Here is a 23,190-nt window from a genome sequence, read left to right as displayed (position 1 = left end):
TCTATCTCAACTCTAGTTGAAACACATGAGGAAGTGAGAAGATGATCAAGTTCCTTCCTAGCTAACATTCTGGGCTTCTACTTAAAGGCTTACATTTAGGTAACAGCTTCATTGGGTCTACCTTCTGTTTGTCAATATAGAGTGAGACAATATAGAGTTGCCTCTATTTCTTTCTTTTTCATTTTATTTTTCATTACATTTTTTATTATCTTTATGTAGTTGTACAAAAGGGTTACAATTCAACTTGTCAGTAGAAAAAAATATGACCTCTATGAGCCATTATTTCTTGGAGAAATACAAAAGATAACGTGGAGCAAAAACCCCAACAGATGCCCTTTTCCTTTAACTTAGTTGATAAATGGGTTTCCAGTCATGCTCAGAGTTTATCTGTTAGAAACATGAGAAGAGAAAAACCAGATACATCTTGGTAAAGTTATTTTCCTTCCTTTAATTTCAACAGGAGATTAGAACCTCATAGCCCATTTGTTTTGTTCCCATAAAAAAAAGCCCCCATTACTAAGCTAGTAAAATCTTCAGTGTGGACCTCGAGAGCTTGTTTGGAGGTTCTAGCAGGGGAGCGCAGCTACTCTATACCTTGACTGAAGACCAGTCATCCTCTATTTGGGATGGTTGTCCTCTTTAACTGAGCGCCAGCGCGCAGCTTCGGGAAGGACACACATGGAACCATGAAGGAGGAAGGGGACACCTGCCTAACCAGCTAGATCAGCCGAATCATCCTGGCAATCAAATGAGGTGACAGATGTCATGGGTTTTTAAATTTTTAGTCTGCTATTTGCAATTATTTCTTTTGTCTTTTTATTCTCCTCTGGTTTATTCTCTGTGGTCATTGTTTCTGATTTTGGTGCCCTTTGTCTTGTATTTAAATTTACCTGATGTAAGGAAGGGAAGGGGAATCACAGAAATGGTGGGACAAAGGGTGGACCAATGCAATAACAATACTTATTAGATGCTATGTTGGAAATGAACTATACAACTTGGGGAGGGGAGGAGAGTAGGAGAGGAGGGAAAGCAGGAGAAAAGGAGGGAGGGGGTAATACTGCTTGAAAAGAAATGTACTCATTAATTTACTTAGGTAAGCTGTAACCCCTCTATATCATACCTTTACAATAAAATAAAAGAAATATGAAATAAAAATATGCTAGGCGAACAACAAGATGTAACAATATAGTTATACAAGAAAAAATTTAAAAAGTCTTCAGTTTGGCTACTCTTTGTTTTCTTTCAAGAGTATTAAACTCTTCTTAGTGGGGTGCCTGTGGCTCACACCTAGCTACTCCAATCACAGTTTACATCAGCCTGAGTAGAAAAGTTCCCAACACTCCATTTCCAATTAAGCAGCACAAATTCTGTAATGGAGGTGTGGCTCAAATGAGAAAGCACAAGTCTTAAGTGAGCAAGCTGAGCTAGAGCATTCAAGACATAGTACTGGCACCGAACAACAACACAAAAGTATCACACTCTTCATGAAGATTAAAAAGGCTGACATAATTTAACAACTTATAGAAAAAACACTGATATTCTCAATATAGACATAAAGATATATGTCTTTAAAATGGACACAGTATAAAGAAATACATATATGTATATATTATGTAATATATACAATACACAATATAATACAGATACATATTATATAATGTATGTTATATATAATTTAAGTGAAATATATATGCAGGAATGTTCAAATGTTTGGGATGTTCTGTTTGTTTATAGCTTAGACAAACTACAATAGGTAGAACTGAGTTGCATATTTATAAAGCAGTATCAAGTTGTAAAATTAAGGGAGACCTATCACAATATGTGCCATTGATGCACTGTCAATATTTTCAGAAAGGGGAACAGGGTATTTATTAAGGAGAGCCCTAAAAATAAACACAAATAGGGTTAAACTATATAATAAAAGATTAGGAAGGTGTCCAAAGCAGGCATTTCAAGATAAAGGATGAACTAATGCAGCACTGATACTCACTATACACTTGTTGAAAATGAAGGGAAAAACTGGGAGGAAGGAAGGGAAGAGGAGGCACTGTTCAAAAAGAAATGTACTCATTATCTGACTTATATAACTAACCCCTCTGTACATCACCTTTACAATAATTTTTTTTAAATTTACCTAGGATCAATCCTAGACTCTAAAAGGCAAGATAATACTTTTCCTTTGTACTCCTGGAACTAATGGTTGCTTCATCCTACTGCCTAAAGTTTAGCAGTATTAATATTCACAAGTCAAAATCATAGAATGAGTTCAACTGGCTTACATGTACTGGGTGGAGAAACTCCCAACACATAGTATATGTTGTTCCGCCAAGAAAATATAGTTTAAAAAAGATGTAATCAAATTTATGGCCTTTTGGACTACAACATTCAGTAGTTGGCCTGAATAAAGTGGTTCCATTTACTTCATGATTACAATCATCAATGTGTCCACAATATGTTGCAAAACTGCAGAATTTTAGAACAACTGCCTGAATTGTTCCAAATATCAATAATAAGAGGCAGACTGACGTCTAAATTCTGTGGCCTGCCCAGGACTAGTTTGGCTACCATCAAGGAACACTGGTAGAGCTGCTAAAAAAACTAAACTATTGCTATCTGTATTATATAAATGACTCCTTGCATTTTAGGCATGAAGATGTGGAAGGATGTAGGCTAACTCTTATGATATATTTTGATAATATTAACATAAACTTATCAAGACAAGAGCTCTTATTCTGGGTCCTGAAGTTCACCAGGAGCCACAGAAATTACAGAGCTTATTAGGTTAGCCTGGTAATGTTAAACTTGTCACTAGGCTGCTTTTGGTTGTTAGGTTATTGGGAAAATCCATGGAAAAAAAAACAGAACCGAAACCAAGTAACAAAATGAAAATATTCACCTGAAATAAGTCTCCAAAGAGCTGGAACTTTCTAAATAGTCAGGTGTTTTTGTCCCAGCATTGCAATTGATATAGCCAAAGGAAACACCAGGGTATTACTCATACTCAACTAAAATTATTCATCTTAAATTATACATGATTTATGGCCAATAGATGTGAGGACAGGCAGAAATGCCAACAAAGGCAGGAAAAAGGGTATTATGTAACAAATGAGAACTAGAAAAATAATCAGTGTGGTAGCACATCTATCACTGTACATGAATTCACTACAGATGATCCTCATATCTCCCTCCTCCTGCTTAGGTTCCTACTGATGCTTCAACTAGCAACTCTACTAAGGTACTCCAAATTGATCCTATTTGATCAACAAATTACAGTATTCATTTTATTTTTATGGTTAATGAAAACCACTAAGAACCTATACAGATTCCATTTTCCTTTACTGGGAATATAAAAGACCAATTTAGTTTAGCATAGAAAATGCAAATCCTAAGGTATCTATATTTTTAAAAAACCATACAAATCAATAAAACCAACCTACCATTTAGACTTTACAGAGAGGCCACAAATTCTATAGTTTGATATTAATGCATATAAACTTCACCCACAGTAAAACTGGCAACTTTCTATAAACACAGATGCATAACAGTATATTGTTCACCACCAAATCTTGTTTCCTACAAATAAGGATTGTGCTTGTAAGTACATTTAAATATACTTAGTTAACGCTCCAAACAATAGGAAGGTACTTTCACCCCTTTTCCTCCTTTTCCTTTCTATTGTACTCTCTCTTATCCTTTTCCCCAACCCTTTCACATAGTCTCTCTCTCTCTCTTTCTAGGTATGTAGCCCAGACTGGCCTTGAATTCAGGGCCTCAGCCACTCTATTTTACTAAGAAACTTTTTTTAACTTGTATAAACAAACCACCAAAACCAAAACCAAAGGAAAAACAAAACTGCCCCAGAGATTGTCTATTTGTATGTGTGTAACAGTCCTGGGGCTTGAATTTGGGGCTTGGCCACTGTCCCTGAGCTTTTATGCTCAAGGCTCTTGCTTTACATCTTGAGCCACAGCTCTACATCCAATTTAATTGGAGATAGTCTCATGGACTTTCCTGCCCAGGTTAGCTTCAAACTGAAGTTCTCAGATCTCAGCCTCCTGTATAGCTAGGATTACAGATGTACACCATGGGTGCCCAGCAGCCCATGCTGTTCTTAACATCTGTGTGATAATGTCCCTGGCAAAAGACCTGGGCTAGGAGAGCAACATGATTATACTTTCTAATAATAACACAGGTAATAAGAGTTTCAGGGGGAAAAAGAGAAATTAAGTGAATCTATACCATTTGAAACTCAAGATCTAAGTGAAGACCTCTTCTGAACTATTAAGACCACACATTTCTCTCTCATAGACATATTCACTTGGAGGCCCTAAAGGCAATGTCACAGCCAGCCAACTGAAACAGAATTCATCTATCATCTTGCCAATGAATTTTGCATTTTTGGCTTAGCATTTCTCAATTATTCATGGTATTAATCTTAAAAAGGAGAAAACAAACTCCAGAACTGTCTACATTTACCAGTATCATCATTTCTACTTTACATTTTACTCTGACAAAAATGGACAACCTAAAATGATAGGCAGGAAGAAATATTAAGAGTAACTCACCTATACACTGATATAATGAGCTCACTGAGCTGTGCCTACTTGGTTAAATATATACAAATTTGAAAAAATGGCTAAGTATTTCTTCTAAAATTGCTGATTATAAATATACTCTAACATCAACTTTCATCAGCTCTAGGCAATAACAAGGAAAAGGTCTGTTTGAAGTTGTATACAGTCCACTTTATAGCTTTCATTAGCTCTTAGAACTAGGTGCTGTGCTTCTCTGACACATTTATGGAAGATGTTTGTGAAAGTCACAAAGAAGAGGGTATGTGAAACCAATGAACAAACAAACCTAGATTAACCCATCTTTTGTAATCTTACCACTCAATGAAAGAAAAATGATGTAATGGTCTAAGACAGACAAAATAATGAGCAAGGCCCCACTGAAAATACTTCATTTAAGTAGATAACTCCATTCTCACCTTTATCACGATCATAGAGCAAATCTTCTGCTGAGCAAGGACTACCATCCTGGGATTCAGGAGGACAAAAGGGGGACACACAGGGTGAATGACTGCTGCAACTACTGCTGCGCTCTTGGACAGAAGGAGTCTGGGTGTCTATGCTGCGAGTGCTACTGCTCCGGTAGTGAGCAGGGAGTGGAGCTCTTCGACCATCTGGAATATCCAAAGGCTGCAAAGAGTAATACCATTAAACCTGTGGTGATTATATTCAGTCTTTTCATATAGAAAGCACATGGTCTGTCATTTGATCTCATATTCCACTATATCATTACCATACTTTATTTTTCAGAGAATAAAAATATACTTGCATCTTAAGTTTATTTCTAGGTATTTTGCCTTTGTTGAACTAAAAATTTCCTTCAAATTAAATTGCCTTAAAAATTTCATAACCCCCTGTACCAAAGACAGCATATGCTTAGTGCATCTCAAAGGTCTAGCACTGTGCCTGCTACAAAGACACATTCAATAAACATGGGGAAAAAATTAATATTTTTAAAAAGCATTTTCACTTGCTAATAAAAAATTTAACATTCACAAGTATAAAATTTCTATTTTTAAATTCTTTACTATTTTAAAATTTCTTAGAGACCAACATTAGATCCAAAACTTGTTGGTTTTTTGCAGTTACCCCAAATTTCTACTAAAATTTTAATCTATTAGTACTCAACCATAGGATATTAATGTACTTCAGAATAACTCTACTAGTTTCATATACAACTATGATTATTAATAATTTTGCTTAGTTCTAATGAATGATTCTAATGTGGCAAGAAGAAAAAAGTGAATTGAAAACTATAATAATAAAAATCACATATTTTGTACTATATAACACTTAAAATTTATCAGTCCTGTGTCTTGTTTTCACAAACAAGGAGCTTGCAGTAAAACAGCTAATTAAGTGGCATCAGATCTTGCTGAATGGACTCCTTCTAATACTAGTAATAAAAAATTTTTTTAATTTGCTCCAGTTTGCTTATTTAAATGCCAACGAAGTACGGCCAGCATGTAAAAGTCCATATAGTCAATCACTTATATTAGTCAATCACAATATTTCAATATTTTACAACATAATGACTAGTATGAAGTGAATATTTAATTATATAAATAGAAGTCCAGGTTATAAAAAGTAAAATGTTTGCAATTTAGGAATAAAATTTCCTCATTCTAACAAAGAAACTATTTCTTTATAGTGTCAATGTTGGGAATCAGAAAAAGATAATATGTTAATTTCAAGCTAATAATTTTGAGTTATGTTTTATTCCTGTCTTATATAATAATTTCTCACATTTTAATTTTTAATTTATAATTAGATAATATAAATTAATTTCCTTAACCACTTTTTGTTTTGTTAGGGATAGAACTACAACAAAACAGATGTTAGAAATTTATATATTTGCACTAAGTACAAAAGGAAATAAAGTTTATGCTATAAATATAGTTAATGTGACCATTTTTATTTTAATTTAGAGATTCTGATTAATTAAAGTTTTAAGGTACAATTAATCATTAATTTTAAATTTATAAAAATGAATACTTTAGTTGTAAGCTTGTAGGTTATCATTGAGTTGTGATATTACCAGTATGAAATTTGAAAATGACTTTTTTTAAAGCAAAATTATTTTACGAAGTACATTTCAGTAGAGTATATTTGTTCCAGATGTCCTTAGATTAAGGATTAGACAAATAAGTGATTATCTCCTTCTCTATGTTAGATCAACTTCACTTCTTCACATTACTATTTAAAATGATCATCAAGAAAATAAAAAGGCAACTGAAATGAGATTAATTGAAAATTAGATAAATGAAAAGAAACATGTATCTAGAAAACGAAGGGATTTACAAAAGACAAAATTAGAAAATAACCTTTAATCCAATTTTAAAATGGAGCAAAGAATCAAAATTTTTACGAAAAGAAGATATAAAATCACTCACAGAAACATGCTGAAGACATTACACATTAGGAAATGCAAATTAAACACCATGATAAAATGCCACTTCACATCTATTAGGTTGGTATAAATTTTGAAAAAAACAGGTAAGTATACATGTTGAAGATGAAGAGAAATTGGAGCTTTCATACATAGTTGATGAAAACATAAAATGGTACAGATAAGTTTGGAAAAACAATCTGTAAGTTCCTCAAAGAATAAACATAGAGTTGCCAAATAAACACTGTCCCATGTATACACCCAAGAGAGATGAACACATTATGTTTACGTGACAATTTGTATACACATATTTGCAGCAGTATCATTCATAATAGCCAAAAAGTAGAAACACATGAAAATAAAGAAAATTAAAGTATTTCTCTACAAGCTGCATTTGGTTTTAAGTTTTGCTAATTTCTATATGTAAATAAAAGATTTAATGATTGTGCAAAAAAAAGTAGAAACACTTGAAATATATAAAAACTAATGACTGAATAAATAAAACCTGATACAACTGTGTACTACACAAGGAAATACTAATAAACGTTACAACATATATGAATCTTGTGAACAAAACTGGTTCAAAAGGCCATATAGTATACCATTCCATATATTTAAAATACTTAGAATAGAAAAAAATCCATGGACCCACCGAGATCTGTGGATGCTTAAGGGCAAAAATGTTAAAGGAATATGAGATTACTGCCAAGAATGTGAAGTTTCTTTTTAGGTGTTGAAAGGGCCTTGATTTTGGTAATGGTTCTACAACTTCATGAATATACTAAAAGCCACTAAATTGTACACTGAACAGGTAAACTGTATATGTAAGTTGTATTTCCATATGCATTTAACATAAAACAGTACTTCTGAGAAAGTTTGTAACATTAAAGGAGAAAAGGAGGATTCAAATAGCCCATGTAACCTTACCTTCGACACTTCTTCCTTCCCATTATTTTCTTTAATGAATACCTTTTCCAATTCTGGACTTATTCCTTCTACATTGCAGGGCACACGTGAAGCAGATGATTTTGGCACAGACATATTTGACAGTGGCATAGGGACTGATCTTGATCCAGTAGCCTTTGATACAGAAGGTGAAGTGGTATTATTTGTACAAAGCAATACAAAGAGCTAATGAGCATGGTAAATCTTAAAAATTGAAGGACTACACAGATCAAGTGGGAGAGCACACACATGCTTGGCAAGTGCAGTGCCCTAGATTTAATACATGCATAAACTGGTTAATTAATGAACTAGTTAATTAAGTAGTTGGAAGTGCTGGGATGTAACTCAGTTGCAGAGCTCTTGCCTAATATATATCCAGGTACAATCTACAGTATGCTATACAGCATACATATAATCTGTAAACATACTATACACTAAGCATATGCATAAAAATCCCTAATATAAAAATGCAATTAAATTATTTTTGACAGTTTGAAAGACTATGAATGTAGACACATATATAGAAAGTTAAAGTAAAGAAGGTTAAAAATTACATGGAGTAAAAATATTCTTGAAAATCCTTTATGTAAGAATAAAAGTATAACTTTATAATGTACACACTTGTTCACTTAGAATAACAGACAGCCATCTTCATTACTGGCAAAGTAAAACTGAAATAAGTTACCATGGGACTCCTCTGTATAGTTCTGTGTGTATTTTAAAGATTTGTTTCCTATACAGTGACAATTATCTTCTAGTACTTTTTCATTTCTATGTTGTCAATCATGAAAAAAAAACCTACTGAATTATTAGGCTATACAGAAGTCCTCTCAAGTTCTCAAAAATTAACTACTTCTGATAGCTACTGTAAGGCTTACCAAAAAATGTTAATGGACATTTTGATGTTCAAGTAAATTAAACAATAGAAAAGAAGTAAAAAGAAAAAGTAAATAAAAATAACCTTGAAAATAACCAGGCGCCAGTGGCTCATGCCTGTAATCCTAGCCACTCAGGAGGCTGAAATCTAAGGATCATAGTTTCAAGTCAAGCCGGTCAGTAAAGTCTGTGAGACTTTGATCTCCAATTAATCAACAAAAAGCCAGAAGCAGAGGTATGACTCAAGTAGTAGTGCTTCAGCCTTGAATGAAAAAGCTAAGAGATAGTGCCCAGGCCCTGAGTTCAAGGTCCAGGACTGGTATATGCATGCATATGCACACACATGCACATACACATACAAACACACACATATACACACTAAATAAACAAATGATCTCACCTAACATTAAATGAGTTTTGTTGGTATACGTTACTAGTAATGAAGAGGATTTCTCATCACTGGGCAGCACATCAATCTTTTCATACTCAATGCTATGCTCCTACCATCTGTAAATTGTTGCTCATTAACACGTTTTGTCTCTTTCTCATGTGTGAATGAAAACTGAAACTTTTAACTCTATCACACATTTGCTATTTCTTTAGTGTCACATTTTTCTTTTGGTACTTTCATAGGTTTTCACTCTTAAATACTAAACCTATATACTTTTGGACAGTGTAAGGTAGAAGACGTCTTGGTATTGCCCCTCCCCCCTTGCATATTAATCCACTTTCCTGTCCAGGCTGGCTTTGAACCACAATCCTCCTGAGTAGCTAGAGTTACAGGCGTGAGCTTAATTTTTGATGTAAAAAAACCAAATTAATACATTTCCTATTCATGAAGTGAATCATCTTATTTTTATGAAATATATCCCCAAACACTGCTTGATTTTCTTTCGTTATGGTATCATATTTGGCTTACTAAGATTTGTATTAACATTTGTAAATAAATTTGGTCAGTAGAAGTATTTTTGGGAATTTGCCCCATGGGATATATTAGCACATGTTTCTTGTAGAATTTACCATTTTTTCCTATGTGAAAATAGTAGTAATATATATAAAGAAATTTAGAAGTAGATAGACTAAGAAGATAAAAAAAAAGATAATACCCAGAGTTGTTCAAAAAGTTTATGAGCTATGATTTCAGCTCAGGTCAGCATGGTATTTCAGACTACTATATCCTGAGATGATTGTTATTGAAAGGTTAAGAGTATGATTTTAAAAATGTTTTTAAAACAATTTAATATAGTAATTTATTAAATATTTGTTATATTTTAGGTCCTAACATGATTCTCTCAATAAAAAAAAACAAGTTATTCAAACATGAACAAAAAGAATTTAGCCTACCTGAGTATGACTGATTGTTATGTGGTTTCCATGGAGAGGTGACTGCCGGTCCTTTTCCTTACTATGACGACTGCTCTGCTTACTGCGCTGCAGCTGCTGCCTCAGTTTGGCAATCTGCTTTGGGAAGAGGAGAGGAAAAGTAAGAAGACAACAAAAATAAAAACCAATGTTTTGTTTTTTTTCTTCAATTTCCAAATAGTAATGCCTTGTTTTTCCTCAAAGGTTTCAAGAAGAGGTAATATCATATCACACTAAATTATCCTTCAAAGTTTTTGTGACTAAGGCTTTTGAAAATGACAAACACATGCTACAAATATTTCACTTCTTGTACAGAATGCTACAGAATGTTTCACAAATTTATACAGGGTTACTGGTAAATTTCCAAATATTATCTCATATTTCACCTCTGTAATGCCACAAATACCTTCCTTTTAAAAAAATTTATAATAAATAATAACATGCTTATTGACTTAAGTCAAACCCTCTTAAAATAGCACCACATTAGTTTCTAAGATTCTGTCCTATACAAATAAAATGGGTCTATTTTATGAATTATGACACATCTTAAAACTATAGATCCTACTGATGATGAAAGGAATCCAAGCAATTTCCTAATTTACTGGTATGTAATCTCACTATATGTTACCCTTCAGTCATTTAGACTACATTCTCCTAAACAGAAAGGTTATATTCCAAGGTTTAACAAAATTCAGAATTGAATTAATTCAGAATTAATTATAATACTTACATATTTTAAGTACAATCTACCTAATTTAAGTGTGCCTAAACAGAAGTAGAAAATTTCCTAAGCATTTGAAAGAAAACCACTACAGTATAGACACAATTTAAGTATTTCCCTAAAAAGTTTATGTTTTAGAAACATGACCTTTATTGTAGAGCCTTTAAGAGCCTACTGGAAGGTGGTATGAAATCTTTAAAAGGTGAGATGTAGAATGAGATTAGGTCCTTAGGGATGTTGTCCTAGAAAAGAATCATTGTAATTCTCATAGGATATTGGTTAGTTCTGACAGATTCTCCATTGGACCATAAATGAGAAGAACTTAAGTAATAAGATAAAGCTGTATTTGAAAGAACAAAACTGAGAAAAGAATATGGAGAATCAAGAAAGGACAGGACAACTAAAAAGTGTTGTAACGCAGAAAGGCAATAGAGAATTTTTTTTAAAGATTATAGCAAGAGTCCCAATTCCACTGGCAGAGAGAAGCCAACACCTCTAACCTCCTCCTGCCAGCCCTAAAAACCCCAGTAACCAGGTCTCGGCACAACAGTGACTTCCCTGTGTGACAGGCCAACAGCAGAGGACAACCTGTTGCTCCACCTGGAAGAGCCATAGTCATGTTGCACCTTCAGGGAGGAGCTCCTGGGCTCTGAAAGCAGAAAAAAGGCTCACAGTTCAGCAGTTTAATCCTGAATAGTGAGAACAGCTTCACTGCCTGAGGGCCATTTCAGATACAAAGCTAGGTAGCTTCACCTGGTCCGAAACTCATATTACAAAGTGATCAGTTTACATTAGTAGTTTTTAAGTGGTCTAACACTAGGGTTGTCTAGAGAGTGAGTCACACCTCAGGGACTTGGAACAATTAAAGAGCCATGAGAAGTGGTGGGGAGGGAAGAGTTTCTAGGCAAGCTGAAAATTCACAGACGGAAGAGAAGTGAAGGGCTCAGAGGACAGTTCCCCCACCTTCACTGGCTATAGCAAGTCTCAATGTCTGAAGATCACTACAGAAATAGCAACAAAGCAGTGGCTGGAAGAATGCTCAGTATCTAAGGGCTATCAGGTGGCTTTGAGAACCTGCTGCCAGGTGGGGCTAAGTACTCCAAGCACATTAGTCCTAAGGCTCACATAATAGCCTCAAGCTTCAGTGTTCCCAAGAGTGATGAACTGCTAGGTGGGGTCTGAAAGAATAGAGGTGGACCACCTAACTTCATTAGTTCCCATCACTAATGTAGAATTCAGTGCTCTCCCCATTGTCAGGCACATTAGGAAAACACCCCATGAGTAGCCTTTGTGCTGCTTCAGGAAGCACAAACATGGGGGCCTGGGTAGCAAGTGGGAGTTTGAATGTCCTACAGACTAAAGAGCACTGTGCAACAGTTAAGTGGCTTCCAGTATGAAAAGAAAGGAAACATCTAAGGGTAAGCAGCACAGAGCAGAGAATGATTCTTGATCACTCTGTCCTCAACCCTCATGTAACAACAATCTACACACAAATAAATACAAGTTCTTTTCTACCTGAATGATAGGGGAGAATTCTAAATGATGCTGAGGGATTAGGCATGATGCCCTGAGCATACAGGGAACAATTTGACTAGTGATCTATGCATTAGTCCACTGTAGAGAAAGTAGACTGTAACCTTTCCACTACACAGTCTTGCTTGAGCAATGGTGAACATTTCAACTGCAAGACTAACAGGTAACTATAAATTTTAACCAATGGATTGGCCTCAGACGTGTAAATCTCAACATAGTGCGCAGACAGGAATCCTAACATAAGGCAGCATGACATCTCCAAGGACCAATCATATGCTAAGGACCGTGAAGAGGAAGAAAGACCAAAAGAACTCAGAAGTGTGACCATAAGAATAATCAACAAAATGTGATTAAAAAACTGAATAAACTCAAAGAGGAAATGAATTAATAAAGAAACTTAAAACAGGTGAACAAAGTATAGATAATAATTCAGGATATGGAAAAAGGAATTCAATAGATATAGAAATCCTGGAAAAGAATCATATTGAAATTCTGGAAATAAAAAGCCTAGTAAATCAAATTTTAAAACTCAGTAGTAGGGCTGGGAATGTGGCTGAGTGGTAGAGTACTTGCCTAGCATGCATGAAGCCCTGGGTTCAATTCTTCAGTACCACAAAAACAGAAAAAGCCGGAAGTGGTGCTGTGGCTCAAGTGGTAGAATGCTAGCCTTGAGCAAAAAGAATCAAGGGACAGTGCTCATGCCCTGAGTTCAAGCCCCAGGACTGGAAGAAAAAAGAAAAAAAACATCTCAATAGAAAGACTCTCCAGTAGAGTCAATCAAGCTGACAATAGATTATCAGGGTTTAGGGATAAGAGAGATAATATAAAGAATTATGAATGAGATATACAAAGACCTTTGAGACCAAAGGTATGAATCATTAGCACAGAAAGGGAAGAGATGAAAGCTTGTAATACCAAACAGACTAGACCAGGAAAGAAACACTTCAAGACAAATCAGTTAAATTAGTAGGAGTAAAGAACAGGACAAGGCTACTGAACAGTGCAAGAAAGATGTGCCAAACTATACAGTAGTACCAAACCATCAGAAAAATGAACTTCTTGACAGAGAGTCATGCAAGGAAGGTATGGAATGTATTTAGAGCACTCAAAAAAAAAAAAAACAACCAACAAAACAAAACCCTTCCAACCTAGATTACTCTACCCAGTAAATTCATTACCTAAGGAGAAAACAGTCTATGAAAATTAAGGCAATTTATGATTGCTAAAACACTGCAGAAGAGTCTTCAAAGGAATACTGGAAACACAGAAGAGAAATATAAATGTAACTGTGAATATAGGAGAAATAAAACCTCACAAGATGAGTAGATATGCAAATGAATCTAAAAAGAAAATGTAAGAATCAAGTAGTATAAAAACAATAAAACAGCAGGAATTACTACAAACATTTTAATAACACTGAATGTTAACTGTCTTAATTCTCCAAAAAAAGATATAGAATGGAAAATTGGATAATAAACATAGCCCAATCAATATTGCTTGCAAGAGATATTATCTTATTGACAGAAAAACAATTTGGTTAAGGATGAAATCATGGAAAAGTTCTTCCAAACAAATAGACCTCAAAAGTAGGTTGGGGTAGCTATATTTAGTAGCTTCAAATCAAAATGAGAAGAGACAAAGAATATCATCTCTTTAATAAGGAAACGAGTCACTAAAATAACAATTTTTAACATGAGTCAAATGTGGGTACACACAATTTCATTAATGAAACACTATTGGACTTAAAAACAAAGACCCCAACGCATTCTTAGCCATAAAGAAAAGGCACATCAAAAGTGTACTGAGGGCTGGGGATATGGCCTAGTGGCAAGAGTGCCTGCCTCATATACATGAGGCCCTGGGTTCGATTCCCCAGCACCACATATACAGAAAATGGCCAGAAGTGGCGCTGTGGCTCAAATGGCAGAGTGCTAGCCTTGAGCAAAAAGAAGCCAGGGACAGTGCTCAGGCCTTGAGTCCAAGGCCCGGGACTGGCCCAAAAAAAAAAAAAAAAAAAAAAAAGTGTACTGAAACTCCATCTTACTCCAGTCACAATGGTACCCATCAAGAAAACAAATAAGGGGCTGGGGATATAGCCTAGTGGCAAGAGTGCCTGCCTCGGATACACGAGGCCCTAGGTTCGATTCCCCAGCACCACATATACAGAAAACGGCCAGAAGCGGCGCTGTGGCTCAAGTGGCAGAGTGCTAGCCTTGAGCGGGAAGAAGCCAGGGACAGTGCTCAGGCCCTGAGTCCAAGGCCCAGGACTGGCCAAAAAAAAAAAAAATTTAAAAAAAAAAAAAAAAAAGAAAACAAATAAGAAATGAGAACTCTCACACACTGCTGGTGGGAATGTAAACTAGTACAAGTACTAAGAAAATCAGTATGAAAGTTCCTTAAAAGACTAAAAATAGATTTTTCTTATGACCCAGGAATATCACTATTGGTATATATACAAAGGAGAGTAAAGCAATTTACCAGGACGATACCTGCCCATCTCTATTTATCACAGCACTGTTTTCAATAGCCAAACAAGGGAATCAGCTGGGTCTAGAATGTTCCCTCAAAGGCCCATGTGTTAAAGCTTGTGCTCAGCCTGAGACACTACTGGCAAGTGTGGAAATTTTAAAAGGTAAGGAGGAAGACAGACCATTGGGGAGAGGGAAGGTTATCTTTGGAGTGAATACTGGGATACTGGCCTCTTTTGTCTGCCTGTGGCTCTTAATCAGAGTTGGTTCTGCTTCTCCACGTTACGCAGGTTTTTGTTTGTTTACCAAGTTTGTAAAATACTCTTCCATTATTTCTTCCATTCTTAATTAACTTTGCTTTGTTTGTCTCTTCTTTTCTGGGTCCCCCCAATTAAATATATGTATTTGGAAATGCTGTGCCACAGACCTCTCATACTTTTTTGACTTTTCTTTCATGTTTCATCTTTCACTTGCCTTCTTCAGAGTTAGTGAATTTTATTAATATGTCTTCATAGTCAATGATTACTTCTGCCAACTCAAATCTGCCAGACCTACATAGTAAATTTTTATTTCCAGTTATGATCCTTTCTCTATAATTTTGTTGGCATCGTTTTTTAGAATAACCACTCCTGTAAAAATTCTTTATTCACTGAGTGTCTAATACCATTCTTTTACTTCTCTTTAATCCTTTAAGCATGGTTTCCTTTAGCTCCCTGGCAATTTTGTAATTGCAGTTTTAATGTCTGTTGGCTAAATTCAACATATAAGGAGGGTTAAGATACAATTGGCACAGGCAGGTTTTTAAATTTTTTTTTCCTGAATATGTCCTATACTTTTTGCTTTTTGCATGTCACTAAATTTTTAGTTGAATGTTCAATATTTTAGATAACACATTGTGTCAGCAACTCCACATTCTGATTTTCCCCACAGAGGGCTGCTATTGTCATATTTATTATTTTTAAATAACATGATTGTCAAAAAGGTCAGATTCCTCTGTAATATACAGCCAGTGATGTCTTTAATTAGTTTTAAATGTCATGGATTTGCTTTCCTGTTTTCACTTTTTAAAAAAGTTTCTTATTTGGTGCTAGACATCAAACCAAGGACCTTGGAACATCCTAACACTTAAGCCTGGCTTTTTGTTTGCTTGTTTTTAAGGTCCTAGAGCTTGAACTAAGGGTTTGAGAGTGTCCCTGAGCTTTTATGGTCAAGGCTAGCATTCTATCACTTGAGCTACACCTCCACTTAGAGTTTTGGTGTTGATTAATTGGAGATAAGGGTTTCATGGACTTTCCTCTCCAGGCCAGCTTCAAAGTGCACTCCTCAGATTTCAGCCTCCTGAGTAGTTAGGGGTTACAAGCATGAGTTACCAGTGCCTAGTCAAGCCTGGGTTTAGAAAAAATACTTAAAAACCAGTTAAGGATGGATCAGATTTTGTGCAAATTTCCTAAGGCAGTAAAACTTCAGTGGGAAGGCTGGGAATATGACCTAGTGGTAGAGCGCTTGCCTTGTATACATGAAGCCCTAGGTTAGATTCTCCAGCACCAGATATGTAGAAAATGGCCAGAACTGGCGCTGTGGCTCAAGTGGCAGAGTGCTTGCCTTGAGCAAAAAGAAGCCAGGGACAGTGCTCAGGCCCTGAGTTCAAGCCCCAGGACTGGCAAAAAAAAAAAAAAAAAAGATTCCAATGGGAACTGAGTGGGATCAGAGGAGTAAATTTGAAGTTCAGAACCTTCGTAATCTTCTCTAGGTCTTATTTCCATTGACCATGTTTAATCTCCTTTGCACCTATGCTTAGTCACCAGGCCAGGGATGTCTGGGTGACTTGTACCTTCTTCATTCTCTGCCATGCAGGTCCACAGCTCTATTAGCCTGAGCTATATGGAGAAATTTTCAAGTCTTCTTGATTATCTTACCTTTCAGAACTCTTATCAAATCTCTCTAGACCATGAGTTTGTTGCTTGCCCAAATCAGACTATCACTTCTGATTTGTGAAATCATTGGGTCCTCCCTGTTCTCCTGTCATCAAGATCACTACTATAACTACAACGTTCCAAATCAGCACGGTCAAAAAGGCTGCTGGTTCTCAAGGTTTGCCCACTATGGCTGAGATGACACATCAACAGAGCTGGGCATGAGGAAGAAGGGAAGAGAAGTAGCATGAGAGAACACCACACTGGTGCTTTTCTTACCCTATTTAGAAGCTTTCATAAATATAGTTTCGCACCTTTTATTTGGTATCTGAAGAAAGCTGAAAAGTGTTATGACTGTCTTGCCTACCCTTATGGCTGCTTTCTGAGGATAGTAATCAAATCTCCTCAGTCATTCTTTTTTTAATAGTGTATGTCATGTGTTGTTATAATCCAGTTACTATGGTTCAACTATATCAAATCTTGGTGATCACTTTGAGACTTTATTTAATGCAGAACTACAAACTCATTTATTTATGAGTCATACTCCATGCATGGATTTTGCAGCCCTACTTTAGTGAGGCTATTTAGACTCAATTTTACTTCTTTTTGGTTGCTGCTGAGTATACTGCTTTTATTCATATGTAATTATATGTGGGGTAGTGGGAGTTATGGCTTTCTCTACATCCATAACATTTATAACAGATTATCTCAGTTTAGAAACCACAGTACATGAGGGATACTGATATCCTATATGAAAAAGATATTAAGAGGTATAAAATCTATGTATATGAGAAACATTTGAGAGAAATGTCGATGTTTAACAGAGAAAATAAATGGCACATTAAAATATTTGAAGATTTAATATTGATCCTGGTGACAGAGAAATTACCACTTTATTAAATGGTAAAACACTAAGTTTAATATATAAAAGAAAATATGTGACAACTTACGATAAAACATTCAAACTGGTTCTCTTATAAAGTAATGATTAGTTCTCTTACTAGGAAGATTGTAGCATAGAAGACAACCTGTGTGTGTGTGTGTGTGTGTGTGTGTGTGTGTGTGTGTGTGTGTGTGTGTGTGTGTTTATGCACTTGCCAGTCCACAGGGCCTGAAGACTGTCTATGAGATGTGTTTTTTGTTCATTCAAGGCTAGTGCTCTACCATTTAAGCCAAAGCTTCACTTCTAGTTATTTGGTAGTTAAGTTTAGATAAGGGTCTGTGGACTTTGCTTCCTGGCCTGGCTTTGAACTGAGATCCTCAGATCTCAACCTGCTGAACAGATTGGATTACAGGCATGAGTCACCTGTGCCTGAATACCACTTTTTAAATGAGTTTTTATATAGCAGATGAAATTAGACACTATTTTAGCTCTAATTTCTATAATTTAATAAAAATACATAAGAATTTAGTTTCATAAAACCACCAGAAAAAGAATCATAAATATATTCAAAGACTATCTTCAAGCTACCTATAAGTAAAGTGATAGGTCATTTCTAAAAGATCCATGGTAATTTGGGATCTCAAAGAAAAGTGTTATGGCAGATGTCTTAAGAAAGATATCTGAAGAAAAACAAGTTATCAGAAACAGAAAATCCTATCTTACATAGATATTATCATACATATGATTTAGAACTCTAGTTGCTATAACTTAAAAATAAGCAGGCTGAAGGAGAAATAAAATGCAATCAAATGAACAGATACAAAGATTATTATTGAAAAACAGGCTTTATTCTGGAAATGGTACAGCTGACCATAGCAAAAGTGAATAAGGGACATAAAGAATACAAATAAGGAAAACAGATTTGTTCACCAAAACATAGAATCCAACCTTTGAACTCTGAATATAATGAATAAAAGTAGTACTAAATAGTAAAATAATCTTTAAGAATGAAAACAGATTATAGATTGCAAACAGAAATTCCTTACCTCTTTTAGTTGATCAGCACTTCCCCATGATGCAGAACGCTGATGTGACCTTTTCTCTGCTCCCTCTTCTGCCCAACAGCTAGGTGTCTTTAAGAAGGAGCAAAACTATATATGTATTTAATATATTTAAATATATATTAAATGATAAATACATTAAATATATATTTAATATTATATATGCCCCTCTAATCCAAATTCTTAGTACATACCAATTAAAAAGCTACCGTAAAAATCCTTTATACACTAAGAATTTCATGACTCTGAAATATCTAAAACACCAGGTATAGTGACTTATGCTTGTGACTCCAGCTACTTGAGAGACAGAGATTGGGAGGATAACAGTTCAAACAAAAAGTTTATGAGACCTCATTTTGCCCAACAGGCCAGGTAAAGTGGCACATACCTGTAATCTCTTACTACATGGCAGACCACTAGTCCTACCTTTCAAGGCCAAAGGTAGGAGGCAATTATAAGCTGACTAGAACAAAAATGAAACATTCTATTGGAAACATAAGCCAAAAGGGCCAGAGGTGAAGCTCAAATGTCTGAATGCTTATGTAGCAACTGTGAGACCCTGAGTCCAAAGTGCAGTAAAAAATAAAACAAAAAAAAAAAACCCAAACATCATATTCTGAATTAAACATGAGCAATTCTATATGTCTACCTATCTTATTTAACAATACAATTTATATTCAAGCATATTAATTTTAAATAAATGGTATAAAACATTCTGGTCTACAAATACATTATACTATATCCAATACCACGTACAACTATTCAGAGTTAAATGAAAATAAAACTAAACTTCACTTCCTCAAGTTGTACTATCACATTGTAAATGCTCAATAATTCCATGTAGTTACTGAGCATGGGCTGTTTCATAGAACAGTAGAGGAATGGAATATTCAAACTACTGCAGAAAGCTCTACTGTCAGTCTACATATTTCATTATTGTTTTTCAGTAAGTTATCTAAACCTAAACAAAACCAAAAGAAGATCAAATCTATTTAAAGTATTTAAAGTGTCAAATCTAAAGTTTAAGAAGTCAGTGAACAAATTTTAATATAAATTATTAAATATGTATAAATTTTATATATAAAGTAAATAGTATTAAATATAAATAAATAATATAAATTATTAAATCTGAGTGCTACAGAAATGTAGTGCAAGCACTATACTTTAGGAGATTCTTCTTTTCTAGTTGATTCCACTTAAGACTACCATGGGAGAAAAAAATGAACTATTTTGCATTTGCACAATGGAGGACTAAAGCCTATGTATAAAACTGTTGGCATAAAGGTGGTTAGCTTTAGAAAGTGTCTATGTGAAAAAGATATCTATAGGTGGAAGAAGTTTTCCCCTATTCCCATTCAAAAATTGTCTAAATTCCAGGCCATGAACATTTATTTTCAACCTCTAGCGCTCATCCTCTCGAGTCCAGTTTTCCTTGCAAGGATCACTCCTCTCTAAATGAAATACACTATATAACAATCCTACTGCACAGACTGAATAGGCTACAAAGTGAATATACGTTAGAAAATTATTTTGCTCCTATGAGAATAAGAAAAATGGGGCCAGGCATATGGCCTAATGGTAAGAGTGCTTGCCTTGTATACATGAAGCCCTGGGTTTGATTCCCCAGCACCACATATATAGAAAATAGCCAGAAGTGGCACTGTGGCTCAAGTGGCAGAGTGCTAGCCTTGAGGAAAAAGAAGCCAGGGACAGTGCTCAGGCCCTGAGTCCAAGGCCCAGGACTGGCTAAAAAAAAAAAAAAAGAAAGTAAAGAAGAAAAATTAGGTAAAGGATAGGCTTGGAAGGATGATCAAGATGTACTATATTCATAAACAGCTTTGTCGAATAGCAATTCCTTTGTACAGCTACTTAAATATAATAAAATATATTTAAAATTACTTTTCTATGCCCATAAGAAGCTAAAAGTACTGGATATTTCTGTTGCTTACGGCTTTATCCTTATTTACAATATAGAAAGGGAAAACATCAAGTTCAAAATAATTATCACTGTTATTTTGTTGACACTATGGTTTGAACCCAGAGCCTAGTATTTGCTAGGTAAGCACTTGAGTTACACCTCTAGCCCTTGTGCTTTAGGGTGGTCTGAGGTTTGTAGACTAGGTCTTTTTGCCCAGCCATCCTTGGACTACTACTGTCCTGCATAAGATGTTCATATAGCTGGGATTATAGGCCTATGTCATCATGGAAGTTACTCATAATTATTTCTCCAAAACAGTGGTATCTTTGTAAAAAGTAACATAAATTTTACAAATGATTTTCTTCCTTTCTCTGAGTTAAAAAAAAAAAAGCTAGAAGTATGGCTTAGTGGTTGAGTGCATGCATAGCATGTACAAAGCCATGGATCCAATCCCCAATACGGCAAAAACAAAGCAGTGCTCAGTGAATACCTATGAAGTCAATGCTTAAGAGTCTATCTACAATATTTTCTATATTTGCTTTATTATATATCTACCTATCCAATTGGTCCTTATTTTTAATTTATTTCAAAATAAGGTGCAGATAATCATGTGATTCTTGTCTTTACTGCTGTTGATGTCTGGTATTAAATTTATTAACTAATGAATGTATTAATTTACATTGATTTACTGATCTACCAGCTTTGTCTAGTCACAATCTTCCCCAAGGGGTGAAGAAATCTTGAAGCTGAAGGACATCATACCATGAGTCCATGCCCTTTGTAGAATTATCTGCTCAACTTCCATGTTGTACAAGGGCTTATTCCTCTGGTCTCATAGAGAGTATATAAATGTAACTTGACTTTGAGGATAGGAATTGAGGTAGGGGTCGAACGTGTGTGTGTGTGTGTGTGTGCGTGCGTGTTTGTGTATGAATATATCAGCTGGACACCAGTAGCTTATGCCTGTAATCCTAGGTACTCCAGGAGGTTGAGATCTGAGAATCACGGTTCAAAGGCAGCCAGGCAAGAAAGCCCGTGAGACTCCTATCTCCAATTAATTTCTAAAAAAGCCAAAAGCAGAGCTGTGGCTCAAGTGGTAAAGCATTAGCTTTGAGCAGAACAGCCTAGGGACAGCACCTAGGACCTAAGTTCAGGGCCCCAAAATGGCAAAAAATGTGTGTGTGTTTGTGTGTATACATACACACATATGTATATATGTAAAAACACCTTAAATTGCAGAATACAGCATGAGATAGGAATAAATAGCAAGGGCTTATGCTTGGGTTGGGCTTGGCCCATGTGAATACATTCTACAATATAATGATAAGGAATCCAAGAATTCTTAGTTCAAATCTGATCTTGTAAGTCTATATGAAGATTTACTCATTAATAGACGACAACTATATTTTATTTGGCACATCTTAAGTAAAATGGTTTTTTTTATCATTTATTTATTTCATGTTTAATTTAAACATGTGCTGTGAGTCTTTCTATTTGCTACACACATTGCAAATGTTTACAAGTAGGCTTTGTCTCCACTTATTAATAAAGACCTAACACATATGACAGCACTTGTTACATTTACTTTTAAATATATTTAATCACACAACATGATGGCTTGGGTTTTGAGATATCCACTGCACTTCACAGATAAACACATGTATACATCCAAGACCATACTCTTTCCTTCTATCTCCACATTACTCCCTATCTGGATTTCCTATCCTATTATTTCAATACTACACTCTCCAAGACAATGTCTTCCTAATCCCTAAGTCTAGTTCTTACTTTTTTTTAGCATCTGGCAATGATCTTTGGCAGAGCATTATTGTCACTTGGTTTCTAAGACTATACTAATCCAGTTTTAGACCCAGCCTTTTACTTTGTTTCACTCCTCTTATTTTTCTTTTCTTTTTAAAGAATAAGTAAAATAATGTTTCTGGAGAGTGTCGGCATAAAGCCCATGTTCAATCCAGTTTTCTTGTGGACTTTCCTTTTTCCTGTTATTTAAAAAGAATAATAACCTTTTATAAATAGTGCCTGGTTACTGCTCTCAGAGAAAATAATATAACTTGTCAGAAATTTGGCTTCAACATCTTCTGAGTATATGACCCCCCGTAACTCACTTAATTTCCCTAAGTTTCTGCTTTTTCATCAGAGAAAAGCTGCAATTTTCTTGTTAGAAATAAACAAAATACAGGTTAAAAAACAAAAAGTACATGTTATGTCTCTCCTCCCTCTCGTTGGTTTCAGATGAATAACTTAGTTCATTGCCTCATTTTGTATCATTCCAAAAACTAAATTCTGTTTATTTCATTTTTCATTATACTCTAGCCCTACATTTTTACACAACTGTGACTCCAACTCTTTCAGAAATAAGATTCTCAATTATCTTTGTCTAAATTTTGCTCTAAATGTGTAGGTCAGCATCTCTAAGCTTTGCCAGTTATTTCTACCTGAGAATCCTAATACTTATCAGTAGAATTTTTCTTCCAAAAGCAAGAATAAAAAAGCAAAAAACTGCCAGCATAAAATGTTACAAAAACACAA

General features: G+C 35.0%; 1 protein-coding gene across 1 annotated transcript in view; it reads right to left on the bottom strand.

Annotated features, from left to right (window-relative positions):
* Positions 1–23,190, bottom strand: part of Glcci1 (glucocorticoid induced 1) — a 69,015-nt gene that overhangs the window by 10,270 nt on the left and 35,555 nt on the right. Inside the window, exons 4-7 of the mRNA XM_048340074.1 lie at positions 18,708–18,794; positions 10,126–10,242; positions 7,888–8,040; positions 4,991–5,201 (exon numbers count right to left, since the gene is read on the bottom strand). Of these exons, the coding sequence (XP_048196031.1) occupies positions 4,991–5,201; positions 7,888–8,040; positions 10,126–10,242; positions 18,708–18,794 (568 nt within the window). The remainder of the gene's footprint in view (positions 1–4,990; positions 5,202–7,887; positions 8,041–10,125; positions 10,243–18,707; positions 18,795–23,190) is intronic.

Source organism: Perognathus longimembris, chromosome 2 (assembly GCF_023159225.1).
Source record: "Perognathus longimembris pacificus isolate PPM17 chromosome 2, ASM2315922v1, whole genome shotgun sequence".
Lineage (NCBI taxonomy): Eukaryota > Metazoa > Chordata > Mammalia > Rodentia > Heteromyidae > Perognathus > Perognathus longimembris.
This window is presented reverse-complemented; position numbering and strand designations above follow the sequence as displayed.